Genomic DNA, 21,325 nt, shown 5'->3' with positions numbered 1-21,325 from the left:
CACACTCACAAAATGTTGGAATAATTCTTGACTCCTCCATTATACAATTATCAGGCTTTACTTTAACATATATCCCGAATCTGACTGCTTTTCACCACCACCCCAGTTATTACTCTGGTCTTGAGTTATTGCAGCACCCTTCAAATTGTATCTCAAGTTATCTCCTTTACACGCACCACCCCTACAACCTTACCCCCCTACATAAACTTTAACACAACAGCCAGAATCATCGTGTTAAAACAGGTCATGTCATGACATTGCTCTGCTAAAATCCTCCAATGGTTTCCTACATCACTCAGCATAAAGTCCAAAGGATGGCCTCAAGGCCCTATAAGACAGAGACCCTGTACTCAGAATCTTTGGACTGGCTGTTGTTTCTGTCTACAATGTCCTTCTCCAGATATCTGCATAACTCACTCAATCAGCATCTTTTAGTTCTCACCCTAATGATACTCTCCCAGTGAGGTCTTCTCTGAAAATTATTTTAAATATTACCCACTCTGACCTCTTACTACTTTATTTTTATCTCATCATTCATCATGCTATGAATTTTAGTCATGTTATTTTGTTTATTGTCTGCCTTTCTCTGCCTTAGCACTGATACATTTACGTTACAGTGTAAACTCTGAAAGAGCAAGGATAGTTCTTTGTCTATTTTATTTTCTGCTGTATCCCCAGTGCCTAGAATAGTGTCTGGTACCCTATTCTATATACTAGCACTGGACAGTTAGAAATTGAAATTAAAATATTGCAATTAATAGTAGTATAAAAATATGAAATGCTTAACACTTTTGACAGAAGTTGTGAAGGAACTGTACACTTAAAACTACAAACTGTGCTGAGAGAAATGAAAGAAGCCAAACAAGAGAAACATACCATGGGTTTTCTTTGTTGTCATTGATATGTCTGCTCAAATCTTTTGCCCAGTTCTTACTGGAATTGTGCTCCTACTACTGAACTGTAAGGGTTCTTGGTAGATGTCTTCTAACAAAGGATAAATGTTTGCAAAGATTTTCAAGAGCAAAAGTTTAAAATCTTGATAGTGTCTAATTTGTTTCTTTCTTTACATTTTGTGCTTTTTTATGTTCTAAGTGAAAAATCTTTGCCAAAATCAAGGTCAATTAAAATTTTCTCATTTTTCTCCAGAGGTTTTGTATTTTTAGCTATTACACTGAGGTCTATACTCCATTTTGAATTAACTTTGGTTTAAGGTGTGAGGCCAGGGTCAAGGTCTCACTTAAATTATTCCTAAGGCTTTTACCTTTAACCTAACTCTTTCCAAGGACTGAAATACCAAATCATTAAGCTGTCAAGAAACAAAAAAGATAGGAAGTGCTCTATTAATTCTGTTTTCATACATGATTTCCCTTTTTCTCCTCCTCCCTTTTCTTTCCCTTTCATTTCCTGCTATCCCTCAGGATCAAGGATCAAGCACAATGTCAGATTTTATACTCACTCAGTAAGTGGTAGTTATTACAATAGGCATTTTCTAATCATAAACAGTACTGTAATGAACATCTTCTAGTTTTTGAACACATCTATGATTATTTCTATAGCATACTATCCTAGCACCAAAATTACTGATTCAAAGAGTGTAAGCTTTTAAAAACTCACTTTTCAAATTGGTTTCCAGAAAGGGTCTATCAACAACAGTTCCTCCATATATATTGCACCTCTCAGTTTATAGCCATCGGTCATATCTTTTTTTCCATTTTGGACAGTTAGTTGCAAAATGGAAACTCACTGTTGTTTCATTTTGCATTTACTTGATTAGAGACAGTATTTATGCTAATTCCATAGGACCTTATGATAAAGCCCTCTAATATATTTCATATGATACAGATATTATTTCCCTCATCCCTTTCTGGTATCTTTGGCTCAAACTCAGGATAATATTTTTTCATCCTCAAAAGGCAAAAATGTGTATCCTGTTGAATAGCACCAGTATAGCATTTCGTTCTCTGTAATAGAAATCCTAATTAGCCCTATTTTCTAATATATTCTTAACACTATGGACCACCAAGTAAACATTCTTTCTCTGGAAATTCTAACTTTCCTAGAGAATTCTCAAGTTGTTTGCTCTCACGTGATTGAACAAAGACCAGTCACAATCCCCAACATTGTGTTTGGAGCAACAGAATTCTCCTTTCTCAACTACTGCTAGTCAAATGTCCCCTGAAATTCCAGCCATGACCTTACTTCCTTGAATCATCTTACCCATTTTCCTTGGGCCTCTCTTAGTGTGCTGTGTCCTATGGACGTCTCCATGGCTTCAGATGTCCTCTTAGATCCCTTGGCTATCCGTAGCTGCCTAACAATTTTTGTAACATAACACACTGGCTCGTCGAATCAATCACTCCAGAAGCTGGGACTAGAGACAGCTGGTAGGTTCTGGAGTCAAGAAGTCCTTGGTAGACAGGAGCTGACATTATGGCTACGAATCAGAAACAGATACAAAGATCCAAGTGGAAATTACCTGTGTTGTACTGATGGTTGTGAAATTCTCCAGCCAGTAGGTGGAAGCAGACCCCTATCTGTAAAGAGGGAAACTAAACAGTTCATGTATCTGAGTCGTCATTTAGCACTTTGCGGTGAAAGCAGCTTTCATCCTCCAGGAATCAGCTCTTTCTTGGCCTATATTTATGCAGTCGCTAATCCCTATTCAGAGGAGATTAGGAGCCTTCGCAAGTTTAACCCATGCCTGGGATACTGCAATATTTTTCCATGCCACTTCAGGTTAGGAGAAGTAAACATAACTAAAGAGTGAAACATCATCTAAGTAGGTTTTTAATGCTATTAACTCAGTCATGTTACATGGGAAATGAATTCTGTTCTTGTTCCATCCTCCCGGAAAGACTGTGTTACTCGGCTTAGGGTCAGGAAGGCAGGGCTGGACTAGGAAGGGCAAATCCACAGAGAAGGAAGTAAGTGGGAGGGCAGGCGTGATTTAGTAACGACGTCGTGACCGCCGAGCGCCATGAGAGCAGGGGGATGTCTACAGTGTTTGCTTCAAGGGCTAACACAGTTCCAGATTCCTGCTAGATACCTGTTAAATATTTGTTAATAAAATGGTGAATGGTCACTATTTAACCCATTAACGTTTGAATGTTGTCTCTTCTCAGGATCTGGTATCTCAGCAGTGTCCCCTGTAAAATGCATGTAATGTATAAAAGGAAGTTGAAGGGCAGTGGAAAATGATGATGTGGGAGGCTGAATAATGGCCCTGAAAGATATCTGCATCCTAATCCCTGCAACCTGTGAATGTTAACTTAATGGCAAAAGGGGCTTTACAAATGCAATTAGGTTGAGGATCTTAACACACGCAGAGTAGCCTGAGTAATCTGGATGGGCCCTAAATTGTCATTTAAGAGGCAGGTTTGACTACAGGGAGATCTGACTACAGTTGGAGACAGTGATGTTATGACAGAAGCAGAGATTGGAGTTCTAGGCTTTGAACACGGAGGAAAGAGGCCACAAGCCAAGGAATGAAAGAGGTCACTAGAATTGAAAAAGCAAGGGAACAGTCTCTCCCCTCAGAGATTCCAGAAGAAACCAGCCACACTGACACCTTGACATCCGCCCAGTGAAGCTGATTTCAGACCTATGATCCCAGTATTGTAAGAATATGTTTGTGCTGTGTCAGGCCGCTAAATCTGTGATACTTTGCATTGTAGCAATAGGAAGACAACACAGATGGTAACTGCCTTCTTTAGCCCTCATCTCTCTTCCTCTGCTGGACTCCATGGTTGAACATAACCAGTAGAAACATGAGTCAAGGCCAACACTGTCTGTCCTAAGAGGAAAGACGCGGCCACCGGGATAGACTATGTCAGAGAAAGGCTCTAATACTGGCGTCCCAGCCAGGTCAGCCTCAGTGTAGAGTCCTTTAACACAAAGCTAAATTTTGGAACACCATTACAAATACATGAATGACTTAAAGGCTGGGAAAGTCGCCTTTATTTCCATATGTCAGGAAGTAAGGGCTTGAGCTGGCCTCTGTTGATTTGTGTCATCTCTACGTACATTGGGAACATTTCCATCAGTCTTGGGATTAGGGGAAATAGTTGAAAACTGGAGACTGAGTACAACCTACCAGTGCTGAAGACTCAGCTCGTTCAGCTGACACAAATTTGTCGAGCAGCGTTAATATGCTAAGCAAGGTGCTCAGTGCTGGGCGTCGACACAAAAGAATAAGCTATGCTCATGCCCTCGAGAGGCTCACAGACTAGTTGTAGATAAAATGCCTGACCTTGGGGTGTGCTGCTTCCGCAGTGAAACTCCTGCTCATGCGTAGACAAACTACCAGTCCTTAAACTTCTTTGAGTACAGCTGAGGAATCAGTAAAATGTTCAAACTAAATGCTAGGGGATGAAAGAAAAGTAGGAGCTGGCAGTGGTTTTATGGTGACAACTTACAGATCTTTACTTTCTGTCTCTCTAGATCAATGGTCAGCAAACTATGGACTGAAGACCAACAGTAGCCCCTCAGTGGTTTTCGGGGGAAAAAAAAGTTTTACTGGAACACAGAGATGATTGTTCACTTACACATTATCTTGGGCTGCAGGCACGCTACAATGACAGAGTTAAGTGGCAGTGGCAGAGATCACATGGTCTACCTTGAATGTATGCTGTCTGCCCCTCTTGTAACCCCTGCCTTTGAGAACTTTATCCTTTTCTAGCTATTGGTCTTCTTCTCTATGGTGGGTTCCATATTAGAACCTGTAATGAGTACAAACCTGTAATACCAGTTATTTGGTGACTAGACTCAGAGTGGAGCCTGAGCCTTCTCTCTCACTGACCTACGTCCCACTCTCAGACTTTCCATCTTAGGACTCCCTCTTTTCCAGCATTAGAGCCTACCCTCTCCTTCCATGACCCCCTGTATTCAGTGTGGGAGTCTCCTCCTTACAGGTCTTCTCACGCTTGCAAAAGCTGCATGTTCACAGAGCAACATCAGGGTGGTCTCCTCACAGGTAAATCGAGGTTGAGGTATCTGTGATTAAGTAAGACTGTGTCCAATAGATAGCTCTCAATTAGAGGTGTCCACTTTTAGGAGACATGGTAGAGAAAAATCTTCGAATGCAAAAGAAATCACGTAGGGGAGGGTGCAAGTATGAATATTAAAAAGGATGTAAATTCAGAAGACATGGCAATGAAAGAGAAGCTGAGAGGAAGTGGTCAGAGAAATAGGAGGGGGTCCAAGAGAGAATGCAACAGGGCAGCCTGGAGAGTGGGGATCGGCAGGCAAAAAGAGCTGAAGGCTCCTGGTGCTGAAGAAGGACTGAAAAAGCGGCCAACAGTTCTGGTTTGAGCTGGAAACTTTGTTATCTGGACATTGGATTATAGCGTGTTGAGCTTGGGCAGATGGTGTGTCTTGGCCATCTCAGCGCATGGTAGCAAGACTGTGGATTTGCACCCCAGGTCTGCTGTGTACTCTCTGTGTGACTCTGTGGAAATTAATGAACTGCTCTAAGCCTCAGTGTCCTCCCCATTGGAACACGGGGATAAGAACCGTTCACACATCTCAGTTGTTCTAGTTGGTAAGCACAATGCCTCTACATAGTGATTCATATACACTACTAATTTTTAAAAACTTTAAAAAAAATTTTAGTTGAAGTATAGTCCGTTTACAATGTTGTGTCAATTTCTGGTGCACAGCATAATGTTTCAGTCATATTTATGCTACAGAAAAATTTTTGGAAACCTAGTTACAATAAGCGAAGAGGAATAAAGTGGTAACTAGAGGGAGCCGTAGAATTAAGAGAGGATTGTTTTACTTTCTCTTACCTTTTTCTTTTTTAAACATTTAATAGCTAGAGAGAAAGGAATTCACCGTCTAGTGGGAATGTGATGCAGGAGAGAAGGTGAAAATTGGAGCAGTGCTTTATTTCAGACCCAGAGCTTTCCTAAGTTTCTTAGGTACAGAGTCAGTTTCTTGAGCCATCTACGAGGTAGATGAACCGGAAGTCTGGAAATAGCGGGAAAGAGGAAGAAAGCAGGTACAGGGACACATTAGTTGCAGTGTCCCTGGCTGTCTGGGAAATCCCTGGGGACTGTAGAATGTTTTGGGAGCCTCAGTGGTGTGGGTGCCTGGATTCCTGAAGTTCAGTGCAATGGGGAGGCGGGTGGGTGACTGATGTCTAAGTGCAGATATGGCACTTTGCCAACTCCCTGGCCATCCCAGCCCAGATTTAGGATGGCAAAGGCTCCATTTCAGAATTGCCGTAAACTGTATGCTTTCAAAATGGCCAGGGTTCTGCCAGGGTTTTGTTTTGTTTTGTTTTTAAACATGCTTTTCTGAATAAGGCAAAAACAGATGCACTTGTTAGCCTCCTGAATACTTTTCTGTCTTGGAATTGGAATCTTTCACAACTTTGGATTCTGCTTATGAAGCATGGAGTATGTTCCAATCACACTGGCCTTAGGCATGAAATCAATCAATGCTTGGATTTTTCAAATATGGATTTAATCCAAGCCAGACCTGGCCTAAAGCACGGTGTAACCTAAGATTGAGTTGTACTGATGTTGGAGCCGGAATGTTAGAAAATGCCATTTATTAAAGGGTCTTATGTGTGGATGTGCCTAGTCACCTCAGTAGTGACGTCCAATTGGTTGTAAATAATACCTTAATGAAGCTTTTCTGTAAGGAGTAACTCCTGCCAAAGTTTGAGTAGTTTCCAGTATGTGATACCTATTTACACATTTTTTAGGGGTAAATTGATTCTCTTCCTTAGTGGAGAAGAAGACTTCTACACTTCTGAGGTTTTACTCAGTCTTCCTTCTACCACTTTCAAGTCTGGGATGTTTTATTCATTCAGTCATTGGGCGTTTACCCTGTTCCAAGTTCATTACAGTGGAAAATAACAACTATTCTGTGGAGCTTGCAGACAAGAAATTAAATTAGCAAGAAGACCTACATTAAGGAGTGAAAACTGCTATAAAGAGAGACAACTGAGGTTAATGGGATGGAGGGGGCCAGCACATGCTGGTTTAGAGAGGGTGGTCAGGGAGGGTCTCCAGAAGGCTGATGTGGGAACAAAGATCAAGTCCTAGGGGGCAAACTGTTGCAGGCAGGGGACCCAGGAGGTGTGAAGACCCAGGTTTAGGGGCTGCTTGGTGTGTTGGGGGAACAGAGAGGGGACCTGAGTGGAGCAGAGTGAGTGTGGGGAGAGTAAGAGAAAATAAGATTTGAGAGGCAGCGGTGCTTAGCTTACGTAAGACCATGGTAACACTAAATATATACAACCAACAGTTACATGCCATATCAGCGTGACTGCTTTATTTACAAAGTTATCGGAGTTTCTCAGACCAGTTTTTGTCCCAGGTTAGTCCACCTTGAAATTCAAAGCCTTTGATTTTTCAACTCAGGTTGATCCGCGGCCAATGTGGGTGAGAGATCACAGGGCGGACGTCAGGGCACCCAGGCAGCCAGCTCAGCACAGACCGTAAGTAACTGGATGTTTTTGGACTATGAGACCTTTCGCTTCTGTGGCCTTGACCCCCTGTCTGTTCATGGGCAACCTCTGTGACGCCCTCCAGTGCTGAAACTGCTTACCGCAGTGATAGGTGCTCGGTGTTCATTCATCAGCCCTGCAGCTGTTACGGGGTTCTTCGTAGGGTATGAACTGCCATTTTTTTTTTCTGCCACAAATCAAGTATTTTAGCCAGCCCACAAAGCTAAGCTCTAGCTTAGAAGAAGAAAACAGAGAAAAGGAAACAACAGGAGAGGAAAACTAAGTTTGTTATTTCAATATAGGGGAAAAAATTGTGGACTAGAGGTGAAATCTGATTAGATCACAACCAAAACTGAATATCATGGGTATGGTATCGTATCACTGTCTCTGCTAGTTTGGGGCTTTGAAAAAGTTTCAAGCAGGTGTGGTAAGTATCTAGAACACTGGAGGCATCAGAAGATGTGGGGTTAAGCATCTGCTCTGCCAGCACCTGATTCTGTGATCTTAACAAGCACGGTTAACTTATATAAGCCTCTTCTAGTCTCAGGTTTTTCATCTGTAACGGGAAGAAATAGAATCAGTCTTTACATGGAATTAAGAGAAAAAAAGTGCTATAATGCTTTATAGATTTTAAAGAAATAGGCAAAATTAAAGAATGATATAGAAATGCTCTAAGATAAAATGCATATCTAAATTGAAATTGACTCTTTTTGGAAAAAAATGATTTATAGAGTCCATCAAATATCTAGCTGGTCAAGTAATAGAAAACAATGCTTTTCATTAATGGTTATTTATTTATTTAGTTTTAGTATGTTCACAATTTCAAAGATCCAGAATACCTTTGGAGCACATAACCTATTTCTATCAACACGCTGTCTACTGAAATAAATGCGCAGCCTAAAAGTTGAGAGTTATGTTTTATTTGGTGGGAGGACTGGAGCCAGGAAGGTAGCCCTTGAGATGGCTCTGAGGGACTGCTCCGAAGAGGTAGGGGAGGAGCCAGGATATACAGGAGCTTTACAACAAAGACCAGGTAGTTGGAACAATAAAACATTACTTGTTATCTAAAGAAAACCAGGCATCTCAAGTTAAAGAATTTAGTGCTTTTCTATGTATGGGAGGAGGCAAACATTTGGGCTCATTGAATTCATTCCTTTGACAAACACCTAGCTATCAAGGGCCATTATTTTGTCCTTTATTATTCTGAGTCTGCTCTGAGGGCACCAATGTGAGTGGCTGCAGAGGCCGGGCTGCAGGCCTGTCCTCACTGGGGGGTGGCAGCAGCCGCTGATGACTTGGTTTCAGCATTCTTTGTTTACTGATATGGTTGCAGTATTTTTGTTCACAACATTATTCTATTCTGTTTTGCCAAAGGTTTTATTAATCCTGTTATCAATCCCTAAATGGAGCTTATTTTTCCTATATCATTTGTTTGTTCATTTATTCAGTATTCAGTTTGTAGTGTGTCTCTGGTAACGTACAAGATAGTGTAGACTGATAAGAGTGTCTACCATCAGTCTGTACTGGGCCACCACCTGGTACTTTGGGGATGCTGTGAGGCTGTGGTCAAGGGAAGCTGACTCGAGGTGACTGAACTAAATAGTCACGGAGGAGAAGGAGGAAGAGTTAGCCAGGTCCTTGCTAAGGATGTGATGCTGCTGATCTGCGGAGCTAGTTAGAAATGCAGACTCTCAGGTCCTCACCCCAGAACCACTGAGTCACATCTGCATTTCAAACAAGATCCCCAGGTGATTCACAGACAGAGTAAAATTTGAGAAGCCCTGAGCTGGGTGGAAGGGTGAAAATAAAAGGAAAACGGAGAAAGTGTTTTCTGGGTAAAGAAAGTAGCAGGTCCGAACATTTAGGAAACTACAGTACAACGTGGCCAGAAGATCTAGTAAAGAATTAGCATTAGGGGTTATCTGGGAGATGGAATGAGGAGGTTGTCAGGGACCAGGTCTTGAAAAGTCAGACTTTACCAAGGATGTCTGAGGCTGTCTGAAAATGCTGGAAGCCTGCTAGATGATTTTGAATAACAGAATATCACAAGCAGATTTCAATTTTAGATATATGGCATATATAACCATCACCGGATTTTCTATCAGACAAGAAAAAAATGACATAAGAAGTATCAACTTTGAAAAAGAGTCAAAATAATATTCTTTCATAGACTTTGATTACACACCAAGAAACACCTAGAGAATCAATTGAACAACCTAAATTAATGATGAACTTTGGTAAAGAAGGCCAGTTACGATAGAAACATGAAGTGACTAACAGCTTTGCTAAATCTGTTACACATAAAATAAAAGATCTTAAATAATCTTTTAGAAAATAAAATAGAAAACATTCCAATCATATTAATGACACAAATGTTGAAGACTCTAAGTAATCTTAGAAATATTTGGTATGTATATTTTTCAAAAAACTATAAAATTTTACTGAGAAACACAAACCATATTCTTGATGAAAAGATTCAGAATTATAAAAATATCGGTTTCTAAGGTTTGTGCTAGGAGATTATGTGATATTGTGATTTATGATTAAAGCTCCTAAAACCATTGGAATTTCCTAAGTGATAAAAGTGATAAAGGTGACAGAAGCGTCTTTTGTTACTCATAACAAACCCCTTTCAACCACCTGAGTTTATGTTAATGAGGTAATTTTAGCAAAGCCCCTAAGGCTGAGGGGCTGGTTGCCAGGGAAACCAATTACTTGAAACACTGAAACTTTCAACCCCACCTCCACCCCACCACCCGACCACCTCCAGGGAGGGGAGAGGGGCTGGAGGCTGAGTTAATTGCTTATGGCCAATAACTTAACCATGCTTATTTAATAACCATCATTTTAAAAAAAACCCACAAGGATGCATGGTTTCAGAGAACTTCCAGGTTGGTCAACATTTGGAAGAGCCAGGAGGGTGATGTACCTGGAAAGGACATGAAAACTTCCTGCCCCTTCCCAAATACTTTGTCCTGCGCACCTCTTCCATCTGGCTGTTCCTGAGTCGGATCCTCTCAGTAGTTTATCAAGTCTTTGAAATGGAACAGGACCCCCGGGGGCCTTTCCTGGGTAGACCCCTCCCCTATATCCACTGCTATAGCTCCTCTCTGAAGTACCCAGATAGTGGTATCTCAGGCATGTTTCCCGAGTTTTTCAAATGCTAAAAACCTACCACCAAATGGAAGAAATTAACTACTTGATGATCTTGAGCACATGGCCCCCAGACCTTCTGGCACCCAAGGAATGGTCACCATCAACCAGAGAATTGTGCACAGCTGATCACATACCCTGGGGCGCCCCTCCCTCAGCTGACCTTTAAAAACGCTCAGCTGAAAACCTTCAGGGGTTTTTCTGAGCATGAGCCACTCTGTCTTCCTTGCTCGCCCTGCAATAAACCTTTCTCTGCTCCAAACTCCAATGTTTCAGTTTGACCTCACGGTGAGTCCAGCACATGAACTTGCGTTCAGTAACATCTTCCTGAGTTCTGTGAGCTGTCTGGGGCATGCCTTGTTTATTGCATTTCTCAGATAATTGCTTTTTTTACAAGCTGACGTTTTGTGGCAACCCTGTGTCAAGCAAGTCTTCTGCTGTTTTTCCAAGGGCATTTGCTCATTTTGTGTCTGTGTGTCACATTTTGGTGTTTCTCAAAATATTTCAAACTTTTTCACTGTTTTGATGATCAGTGATCTTTTATGTTACTACCTACATATGACCTGCTGAAGGCTCAGGTTTGGTTAGCATATTTCTTAGCAATATAAAGTATTTTTTAGAGTATACATGTTGTTTTTTTCAACATAATCCTGTTGCATACTAAATAGACTGTATTTGCTTTATTGTGGTAGTCTGGAATTGGAATCAAACTATCTCCCGGGTTTGCCTGTATTGAACCTGTAAGGGTGCTTGTGGTGATCTTTGATTTATAGTCCAATGGTCAGAAGCAAATGTAGAATCTATAGAGAAGGGAGATATTTGATTGTATAAATTTTTAAAAATCTTTAAATAAAAAAATCACATTAAACAAAATTCAATTTTACCCCTCTAATATGGGTTTAATTGTTTTCTCCCCAAACTCATATGTTAAAGCCCTAACACCCAGTACCTCAGAATGTTTTTGGAGATAAGGTTTTTAAAGAGGTGATCAAGTTAAAATGAAGCCATCAGAATGGGCATGAACCCAATCAGTCTGGTGTCCTTATAAGGAGAGATTAGGACAGATAAAGAGACAAGGTTGTGCACACACGGAGAAAAGACCATGTGAACACAGTGAGAAGGCAGCCATCTGCAGGCCAAGAAGAGAGCCCTCAAAACCTGCCAGACCTTGACCTTGGACCTCTAACCTCCAGACTGTCAGTAAATAAATTTCTGTTGTTTGAGCCACCCAGTGTGGTACTTTGTTATGGCACCTCTAGCAAACTAATACAGCCCCCAATTTAGAAAAATAATTATTACACATGGGACACACTAATGGTAAATATCATTAATAAGGTAACTACCAAAATATAAATATGTAAGTAAGGCCATGAGCACAATCTATAAAAGAAGAGAGATGAATAGTACACTTGTAAAAGTTTTAACTCGCTAGCAAAAGCATGAAAGTCAGAACATTGAAATGGCCTTTTTTAAATTCATAAAATTGATGAATTAGTGAAGTTTGAGAAAAGCTGATCTTTCAAATGTTTATGTTAGGCTCTACTGCCTTTCCCATTTGTAACGCCATTGGTCAACATGTTTGAAATATTCTATCTCTAGGAATCTATCTTAAAGAAATAGAGATAGGGAAAGGATGCATGCATGAAATGTTGCTTGTAGATTTGTTTATTTAGCCAGAAGAAGATTTATAAAGTAAAAATATTAATAAGTTGTCTTAAGTACATTATGAAAGAATTCCCTCAAAATAGTTAATTAATGCATTCATCACCTCACCTGTTTATCTTTTTGTTGTTGTTATTGAGAACATTTAAGTTCTTCCCTTAGCAAATTTCAGTTAATATAATACAGTGTTATCAACTATAGTCACCATGTTATACATTAGCTCCTCAAACTTTATTCATCTTGTAGCTGGAAGTTTGTACTCTTACCAACCTGTCCCCCTACTTCCCCCATGATCCAGCCCCTGGTAATCACTTTTCTACTCTCTATTTCTACAAGTTTGATTTTTTTTTTTTTTTGAAGATTCCACATACAGGTGATACCATGCAGTACTTGTCTTTCGCTGTCTGGTTTATTTCACTTAGCATATTGCCCTCAAGGTCCATCCATTTGTTACAAATGACAGGATTCCCTTTTTAATGGCTGAATAGTATTCCATTATAGATATGTATATATATTCGTTCATCTGTTGACAGGCACTTAAGTTATTTTCATATCTTGTCTGTTGTGAATAATGCTGCAGTGAATATGGAGTGCAGATACCTCTTTGAGAACTTGTTTTCACTTCCTTTGGATACATATCCAGAAGTGAATTTGCTGGCTCATACGGTCGTTCTATTTTTAATTTTTTGAGGAACCTCCATACTGTTTTCCATAGTGGCTGCATCAATTTACATTCCCACCACAGTGGTTCTCTTTTCTCCACATCCCCTCCAATACTTATTATGTCTTGTCTTTTTGGCCATAACCATTCTAATAGGTATGAAGTAGTATATCATTGTGGTTTTAATTTGCATTTCCCTGATGGTTAGTGATGTTAAGCATCTTTTCATGTATCTGTTAGCCATTTGTATATCTTCTTTGGAAAGTGTCTGTACTGATCCTATGCCCATTTTTGAATCTGATTTTTTTTTTTTTGTTATTGAGTTGTATGAGTTCTTTATATATTTTAGATATTCACCACTTCCATGATTTGCAAAAATTTTCTTCCCTTCCATAGGTTTGCCTTTTTGTTCTGTTGAGGGTTACCTTTGCTGTACTGAAGCTTTTTAGTTTGATGCAGTCCCACTAATTTACTTTTGCTATGTTGCTTTTGTTTTTGGGGCAAATCTAAAAAACCATGCTAAGACTGATGTCAAGGAGCTTACTCTTACACAGAGAGAGTTAATAGACAGTATTTATTACCTGATTCTTGGAATTTTTAAGAGGAAAATAATATGAATATATATTTTTATAATTTTGGGGTAACCAATTGCAGAATATTTTTCAGGTTACCAAAAAAGTGGCTGTAACTTCTATATTGCTAAGAAATAAAAGCAAAAGTATAGTACGTTTAGCATATGGAAGAATGAAAAGAAAACATAAGGGAAAAAGTTTAATGAAACAGTATTACAAAAATAAAACCAAACATCATGTGTGATCATTAAATACCTTATTAATAGACAGAATTTTAGATAAAGTAAAAATAAAATCCAGTTCTGTACTGTTAACAAATATCTAACCTTAAACAGAACACAGGAAATTTTAAAAAATAAAGGCAGAACCAAAGACATATCAAGGAAACACAATCAATAAAGGGAGCAGAAATGGCAGTACTGATAAAGAAAATTAATTTACTTCAAATAAAATTCAATGAAAAATTTTTAAATAGTACAATAATAAAGTTTTAAAAATCAAATGTATACATTATAAGGATATAATAGTTAATGAAACACAACATTCAATTCTACAAATAAAAACTTTTTTAAAGGTGGAGGCAATTCACAAAAACTCATTCAATTATAATTGGGAGATTTTGACATACTGTTGCTCTCAGGCTTTGAAAGAAAACGAAAGAAGTATCAGAAGATGTGAATGATATAATTAATTGGTTTGATTTGGTAAATATATATCTGGTATTATCCTCTATAATCAATGAATTTATTTTCAAAATCCAAACATTTTCACAAATTGATGATTTCTTTGGCTTAAACCCTTGAATTTCCAAAAGGATAAATTGAATAGGTTGTGCTCCCTAATTATAAATATAATTAATCTAAAAATTAAAAGACGTTTAAACTGAAATATCCAAACAGTGGGAAATTTTTAATTATTCTCCTTTTAGAGTAAACAGAAATTTTGACTTAAACAGAAAATCAAGGAATGCATTTGTAAACAGCTAAAAAAACAGCACTGATACTACAGCATGGCATAACTTTTGTATTATGAACAAAGCTGTACATTAAGGCATGTTAAAGTTTTCATTACTAAGCTAGAGCATACACGTTATCAGCCTACAAATCAAGAATTTAGGTAAAGATTTTTTTAAAGCATACCTAAAGAAAGCAGAAGGAAGAAAGTAATTAAAGTAAAACACGAAGATTAATCATTAGGTAGCAGGGAAACAGATTCCAAGTGGCATTTCTCTGAAAAGTCCAATGAAGTAAGTTCCTGACAAGCATAATATGCAAAAAAAGCCAAACCCAAATACACAAAATTAAAAATGAGAAAAGATTGTAGTAATTATCTTAGCTCATCTAAGTTCATAGTATTAAAAATATCTTTTAAAAGTCTAGATTTTTCTAGAAAAAATATAAATGTTAACAGTTGAATCAGCAAGCAGATTTTTTTTAAAGCTACAATAATCAATAACTTTTCGAGATACTATTTCTCAAAAAGGCTAAAAACATTCCTTCGGTGTAAAAGGAGCTGATAATTCCTGTGCTATAAAATCTTATCCAGACATTTAAAAATGAAATCGTTTTCTTGACTAGAAGCTAAGAAAGACAGCAAAAAATTTTAAAAAGAGGACAAAATTGTGTTTTCCAAATATACTCTATTGAAAATTAATTAGGTTGAAGACCTGTTAATAAAACAGTGGATCTGATGCCAAATAAGTTTGTGATACACACTCCCTTTAGGAGATTGGCAATGTATGTCATTAAATTAAAGAATCTGAGAGATTCTGCAATCAAATGGGAGCTGTCATTAACTCAGCATAGTCCAAAATTATTCAAACATAAAATAATTCTTTACATCACACTTACTAACATTTAAATATATTAATGTGCCTGCAATGCCTGGTTCACAGTAGGTCCTCATTAGATACGTTTTTCCCTCTTACTTCATTTTTTTCTAGCAGTGACATTTCATGACTTCAACAGTAGGTGGCATCAATCTTGATCATAACCACTCTGGCCTTTCCTAGATTTAATGGCTGTAGAGCTGACTAAAATTGTCATCATTAACAGTGTAAAAGTAAAGGCACAGCTAAGAGAGGGAGATGGACGAGAGTTTAGAGACATAGAAGGGAGGGGGGCCCTAAGATCTTCATTTTGCAAAGAGAACATATGATATTGTTAATGTTTATTGAACAAGAAATGGAGGTACTGACGTGACATTTGAGGAACTCAAAACAGTGACCTCACTATGTACAGATTACCAGGGAAGAACAACAGGGGATGAGTAAGTGACATTAGTTTAACCTATCAGAATAGAGGTAAATTAACTTTACCCATGTTAGTAAATCAGGAAAGTGGTATGTGCATAGTATTTAATGATAATGGAAGTGACCATCAGAAAAACCAACCAACCAAACTGGTTAGAAGTAATTCCCTTTGAAGAACAGAAGGGAAGGTGGTGTGGAAGACTGTTACATCTCACTTTAAATCACTTTGTACCATTTGATTCTTTTTTAACCATGTGCATGCTTTAGTATGTTAAAACCTTTCTAATGTCTATGTACAAAATTGACAAAGGGGAAAGACAACAATTTAAGATATAGATTAATACAAGCAAAACATGGCTGTTTGTGATAAGCCTCAGTTGAAGTCTTGGCTTTACCAAATACTATAACTTGGTGGCTTTGGAAGAGTCCCTAAAACTCTCTAAGCTTCAGTTTCTTCCTCTAAGTATCAGTACTTACACCTGATACATAAGGTTATTTTGATCTTTGAAATTGAGACAATGTGTCTAAAGCACTTAGCACGAATAAAGAGAGTGCTTAATATTAATTGTACATAATAGTTGTTACAACAATTATAAAAATTATTCTCAAATATATGTTACAGTCAACGTGTTCTTTCAATTTCCTTTTATGTCTGAGTGTATGCATTTATAGTAAGTGGAGATTTCTTAAATGCTCCTGGTCACAAAAGTCCTCCCACCTGTTTTTAGAGGTTTCAGATTGTTTGTTTTTATTATCTACTTGAGAGGCATCATGATGCAATGGCAGAACCCAGCATTAGTTTGAACTACCTCCGCCTTGGGGGAAGTCATTCAATTTAAGTCACTCCATTTATACACTCATATTGCTGAAACGCTATCTGTCTGAAGGTTATAGTGAATCAGATGTTCATTCAAGGTGCTGGTCCCCCCTTGGGCTCATGACTGTATAATAAGCAAATAAAGTGGCCCATTGACTGTGCAGCAATCGTGGGTCCCACACATCTGTCAAGACCTTACCTCTGATGTTTGGCTCTGTGGTTGAGGGAATTTTTTGACCTCTGAAATGGGGTTTGACTTGTCATAAAAAAAAATTAATCATGTGCTTTCCGAGGCATAAAAAGCCTGCTTACTTCTGTCAAATGAATTTACTCATCTAAAATATCAAGGTTCCTTTTAGTAAATTCAATTTGCCACTAAATGATACTCTCATATGCCATACAACTGAATTTAGTATATGTAATTCCACTGTTGATTAAAGATTATGCATAAAAATATGCTTCCTTTTCATTGACAGTCAGTGCTTTTATGAAAAAAAAATCACTTAAATATCCTTTATGCCAAGTTTTATTTTTCAAGTTATTCAAGAGTACATTGGATAGGAGTCTGTTTAGAAATTTACTTGCAAAGAAGTTATTTTTCAGGATGTTGCTACAAAAAGCTTTGAAAAAATAAAGAGGATGTGGGAGACAGGATGAGGAACTTGAATTTTAATTACTTCTCCACAAAGGAAACTCTTGACTAGCGTACTCACTCACCCATTCAGTAAATATTTGTTATGGGCAGGGCTGATACTGAGATGACAAAAAAGGATTTCTGCCCACAAATTAGCACAGCAGCAGCAGGTCTGAAGTAGACCTGCTAGAAACAAAATGAGTCTATTTTAATTTTTTAAAAAATAGCAAAATATAAAATAATCTTGCATCACCAATTCAAATCAAATGACAAAACTAATACATATTTAAAGGAAATTTTCTCTGCCCTCCCATCACCAGCCTTTCCATCTCCAGGTTTTTTTTCTTTTTCTTTTTCTTTTTTTTTTTAATTCATATTCTCAGTACTGGAAATAAGGAAAAAATTTTTAAAACTGTAAACCCTTTTGTGTGTGCTTTTTGATCCTTCCACTGTGTGAGTAAATCTGCATTTTTGAGCTGGACCTTCTTGTTGGACATAGGCTCCCAAGAAATATCTCAGAAGGACTCCTTGTAGGGATTGCCCTGTTTGTTTGTTCTACAGGCTGCGTAGAATTGTGGTCTAATTCTAAGACTCCACTCAGGGGAATCTACCTAAGTCTGCTTTTCTTGCAAGGGGCCAGGCCCCTCTTAAGGATGTAGCTGTGGGGGAGGAAGAAAAACCCAGAACCTAACAGAGCTGAAGGTTCATGATGATGGACTGCAGAACCCACTAGTTCTAGTCAGAGCAGGACCAGGAAGCCAGGGAAGAGGAAACGCCTTGATTTCTTCAGTTGCAGAGAAACAGAGAACTGTCTGGCAGGCTGTCCCAGTGGCAGCCCCCGCAGGCCCCATGACAGGTGCCAGGTAGAGCACCAAAAGCTACCACACCATCACTCAGCCTGTCACTCTGCATTCCTGTTATAACATCTAAGCTTATTGTAGACTTTCAGAAATTCAGCTTTCAAAGATGCTTTAGGACCATGTCATATGTATAAGACTGGAGTTGCTTACATACATTAAGATATGGGCAGTATTGTATTTATCAATTTTTTTTTACTCTGTGGAACTCACAGAAGGACAATAAATCATGTTAATATTAATTTTATTATTTTCCAACTATGGTCACTTAAACTCTCACACATAATGTACATGTAATGAACTGGAGAAGAGCTAATTATCCAAAATTCAAATCCCCCAAGATCATTTGCCTCTATACATTTCTATATCAATTACTGTATTTCAAAACAAAAGAGGAGCTTAAGATAAAATATTCCTCCATTAAGGTGATATTTGAAGGAGGCTAAGACATGGTTTAATTTTTTTTTCATGTATTCTCTTATCCTGGACAAGTATCTCAGCTTAGTAATTACTTTACACATAGTCATTAAACTAGAGGGATAAGTTGTTCTACTTGGAATACAGCTAATATATCAATGGGTGCCAGCAAAATTAAGCAGAATGAGTAAATAATGTAAGGAATTTATTTATAAATTAAATGGTTTAAGATTAACTTTACCCTCTATATCTCCTATAACATAATTAATTATATTTTTTATCAGGTACTTTACTTTGTTTTTGATACTAGGTATTAGACATTTTTTGAACGGAGAAAGGATTTATACCTTTTCATTAAAATTTTGTTTGCAGAATTTCCAGAAATTAGAAAAAATGGCTTGAAGTCATCATTTTTCTAAAGCTGCGTTTCCTTGCCTGGCCAGTAGCTGGGTTGCAGCAAGTGATCACTTGTAGTAAAATTTTCCTTCCTGATTCTTGTAGACCCCATTGTTCTTTCTCTCTTGGTTCTGAAGCTTCTATGTTTTGAGACATAGTTTTTCTTTAAAGTGAAAAGTACTGCAGTGCTTAGGAAAATGGACACTGTGCCAAGCATCATGGTTAGTCCCAGATACATGTGCCTAGAAGAGAGAATTTCAGTCTTAGTTATTGTGACTGTCCAACTTTAAATAAAATATAACAGTAAAGTCATATCACTCAATAAATATCAATGTCAATGAAATCAATCAATATCGATAAAATCATCATGAGAATGGTTTTCTTTAAGGATGCAGATTCAGTGGCTAGAAAAGGCCTTTCTGTGAACATTCGATAGACTATTGAAGGCAGTGAGCTAATATAAAGCAATTTTTTTAGTAGTCCCACCATTTTCAATTACTGCTAATTATATAATCAGTTCCATCCTCTCTGTAAATTATTCCCTAGACCAAGTGACTATATCTCTGTTTGCCCAGAACAGTCTCAGCTTATGCTAGTGTTGTCCCAGTGTAATTTTTAATAGTGCCCCCTTTCACTCTCAGAAGTATCCAGGTTTGAATGATAAATTATGTGGTTACCCTACCCTCGAAACTTGCCCAAATTCACTTCCTCAGAAGAACTGCAAGAAGCAATGTTAGGGGGAAGTCAGAACTCTCCGTAGAGTAGACTTAAGAACAAACCAGAGGTTTGAATCAGTTTCTTCCATGAGAAGACTTTAGTTCTGCATTCTCTCATAAGACACGAAAGTTTGAAAGGACACATTGATTCATGCTGGTTACCTTGTACTCACACTCATAGTCTCTCATTGAGTTACACTGTCTTTACATTAAAGTAAATAAAGCCTTAGTAAATGTGAATAAAGTGTAAATTTTTCTCATAGTTCAGGTCCCTTTCAAAGGCCAAAATAAATTTCTCACATAACATCAAAGCCTGTTAAATCAAACGAACTTATCTGAGATGGTCGGCTCAATTCACATCCAGCTTCCAGCTTATACGGTTCAGCACCAAGCTTATTTCTCTAGGGAGTACTCAGCTTGTACATTAAAAAAAAATCCTTCTTGCTTTTAAGCCATTGAAGCATTGCTTTAAGCAATAAGGGGACTAAATGTTTGATGAATTGAACTGAATGATACCATAGTGAAAAACCATGCCCCTCAACCCCATACACACTCACACACACAGAGAAAACCTTTTACTTTTATGCATTTCAAGTACTGGAATAATTGAACATCAGTTTGGCAAGAAAAGCCGCACAGATTTAGAGCCAAATCCAACTCTTGCCCAGGGGGATTATATCTGACGTAAATGGGACAGTTTGGCTCAGTTTGAAAAAGAATAGAATTAAACCCCAAATGTGACCTAAATTTAAATGCTTCTGAGTTTCAGGGAATTACTCACTTGCGTGCATAAACTTTCAAAATTCTACTATATTCTGAAATCTTGTGTCATATATTTTTCAAATGATTATTCATTTAAAATGGGAGTCAAGATTAAGAATGGAGAAAAAAATGAAAAATCTTGCCAAGTAAATAATAATAGAATTACTCTATAAAACAGAACACACTTCTTTATTAGACTATCCTTTTGCTTACAAGCAATGAAACTCCACTAGGATTTTTAGTGCCAGTTGCATTGCGTAAACCTGGCATGTTGTCACAGTGAGATGTGGGAACAGGTTTGATACAGTACCTAAAAGCATTTGAATCATACAATCTGCAGGATCCTCTACTTCCACATCTTTTAAATCCCCATTTGAGGCATGAAGTATCAATCAAAACTCCAAAATATACGGGAGCTGGGATTCCTGCTGTAAGAAAAACAGATAATTGCTACTCAACATATATGCATATCGTTTTGGCTAGTCTGTAATGAATGATTATCAGGAACCACATTCAGTCCCAAAATTCCTGCATTGGAGATAACAGGGCATCTGTAGGACACCAGAATATGCTACCCCAAAATACGGCTCTGGTATAAAGATTATTTTGAGCTGATTATTTTGAGAAACAGAAGACGTAGGAGAAGCTCTGAAGACAGAGCTCAAGTTTCCCTTTTGTAAGGAAAATGTACATTTACAAAGGGAATCATTTGCAAGGGTCTGTCCTCTCTGTACCAGGAAGAGAAGGATTCCAGATTCAAGAAAGAAGTAAACGACCCTATTTTGCATAAAATCCTGTGAGCAAGAAGATCACTTAGATAACTATATCTAATGATCAATTTGGATTATTTGATGCCTTAAATAAAATTTCTCTCTATATCTATATCCAACTAAATAGATTATTTGCCCACTTAAAAACCTTTAGATGATAACTAACTACATTAGTTTTAATAATCTGAAGGTGGTCCTCAAGAT

At 37.9% G+C, this 21,325-nt stretch overlaps 1 protein-coding gene and 1 long non-coding RNA gene across 2 annotated transcripts in view; one reads left to right on the top strand and one right to left on the bottom strand.

Annotated features, from left to right (window-relative positions):
- The first annotated feature begins 7,320 nt into the window (after nucleotides 1-7,320).
- The window catches only part of LOC105062276 (uncharacterized), a 41,976-nt gene continuing 27,971 nt past the window's right edge, over nucleotides 7,321-21,325 (top strand). Inside the window, exon 1 of the long non-coding RNA XR_834681.2 lies at nucleotides 7,321-7,444. This is a non-coding gene — a long non-coding RNA (uncharacterized LOC105062276). The remainder of the gene's footprint in view (nucleotides 7,445-21,325) is intronic.
- SLCO1C1 (solute carrier organic anion transporter family member 1C1) overlaps nucleotides 18,288-21,325 on the bottom strand; it is a 50,974-nt gene continuing 47,936 nt past the window's right edge. The window contains exons 14-15 of the mRNA XM_074357371.1: nucleotides 20,662-20,779; nucleotides 18,288-19,115 (exon numbers count right to left, since the gene is read on the bottom strand). Of these exons, the coding sequence (XP_074213472.1) occupies nucleotides 18,893-19,115; nucleotides 20,662-20,779 (341 nt within the window). The 3' untranslated portion in view covers nucleotides 18,288-18,892. The remainder of the gene's footprint in view (nucleotides 19,116-20,661; nucleotides 20,780-21,325) is intronic.

The sequence above is a fragment of the Camelus bactrianus genome, chromosome 34 (genome assembly GCF_048773025.1).
Source record: "Camelus bactrianus isolate YW-2024 breed Bactrian camel chromosome 34, ASM4877302v1, whole genome shotgun sequence".
Taxonomy (NCBI): domain Eukaryota; kingdom Metazoa; phylum Chordata; class Mammalia; order Artiodactyla; family Camelidae; genus Camelus; species Camelus bactrianus.
Note: the sequence above shows the minus strand (reverse complement) of the source record. Positions and strands in the feature narration are given on the sequence as shown.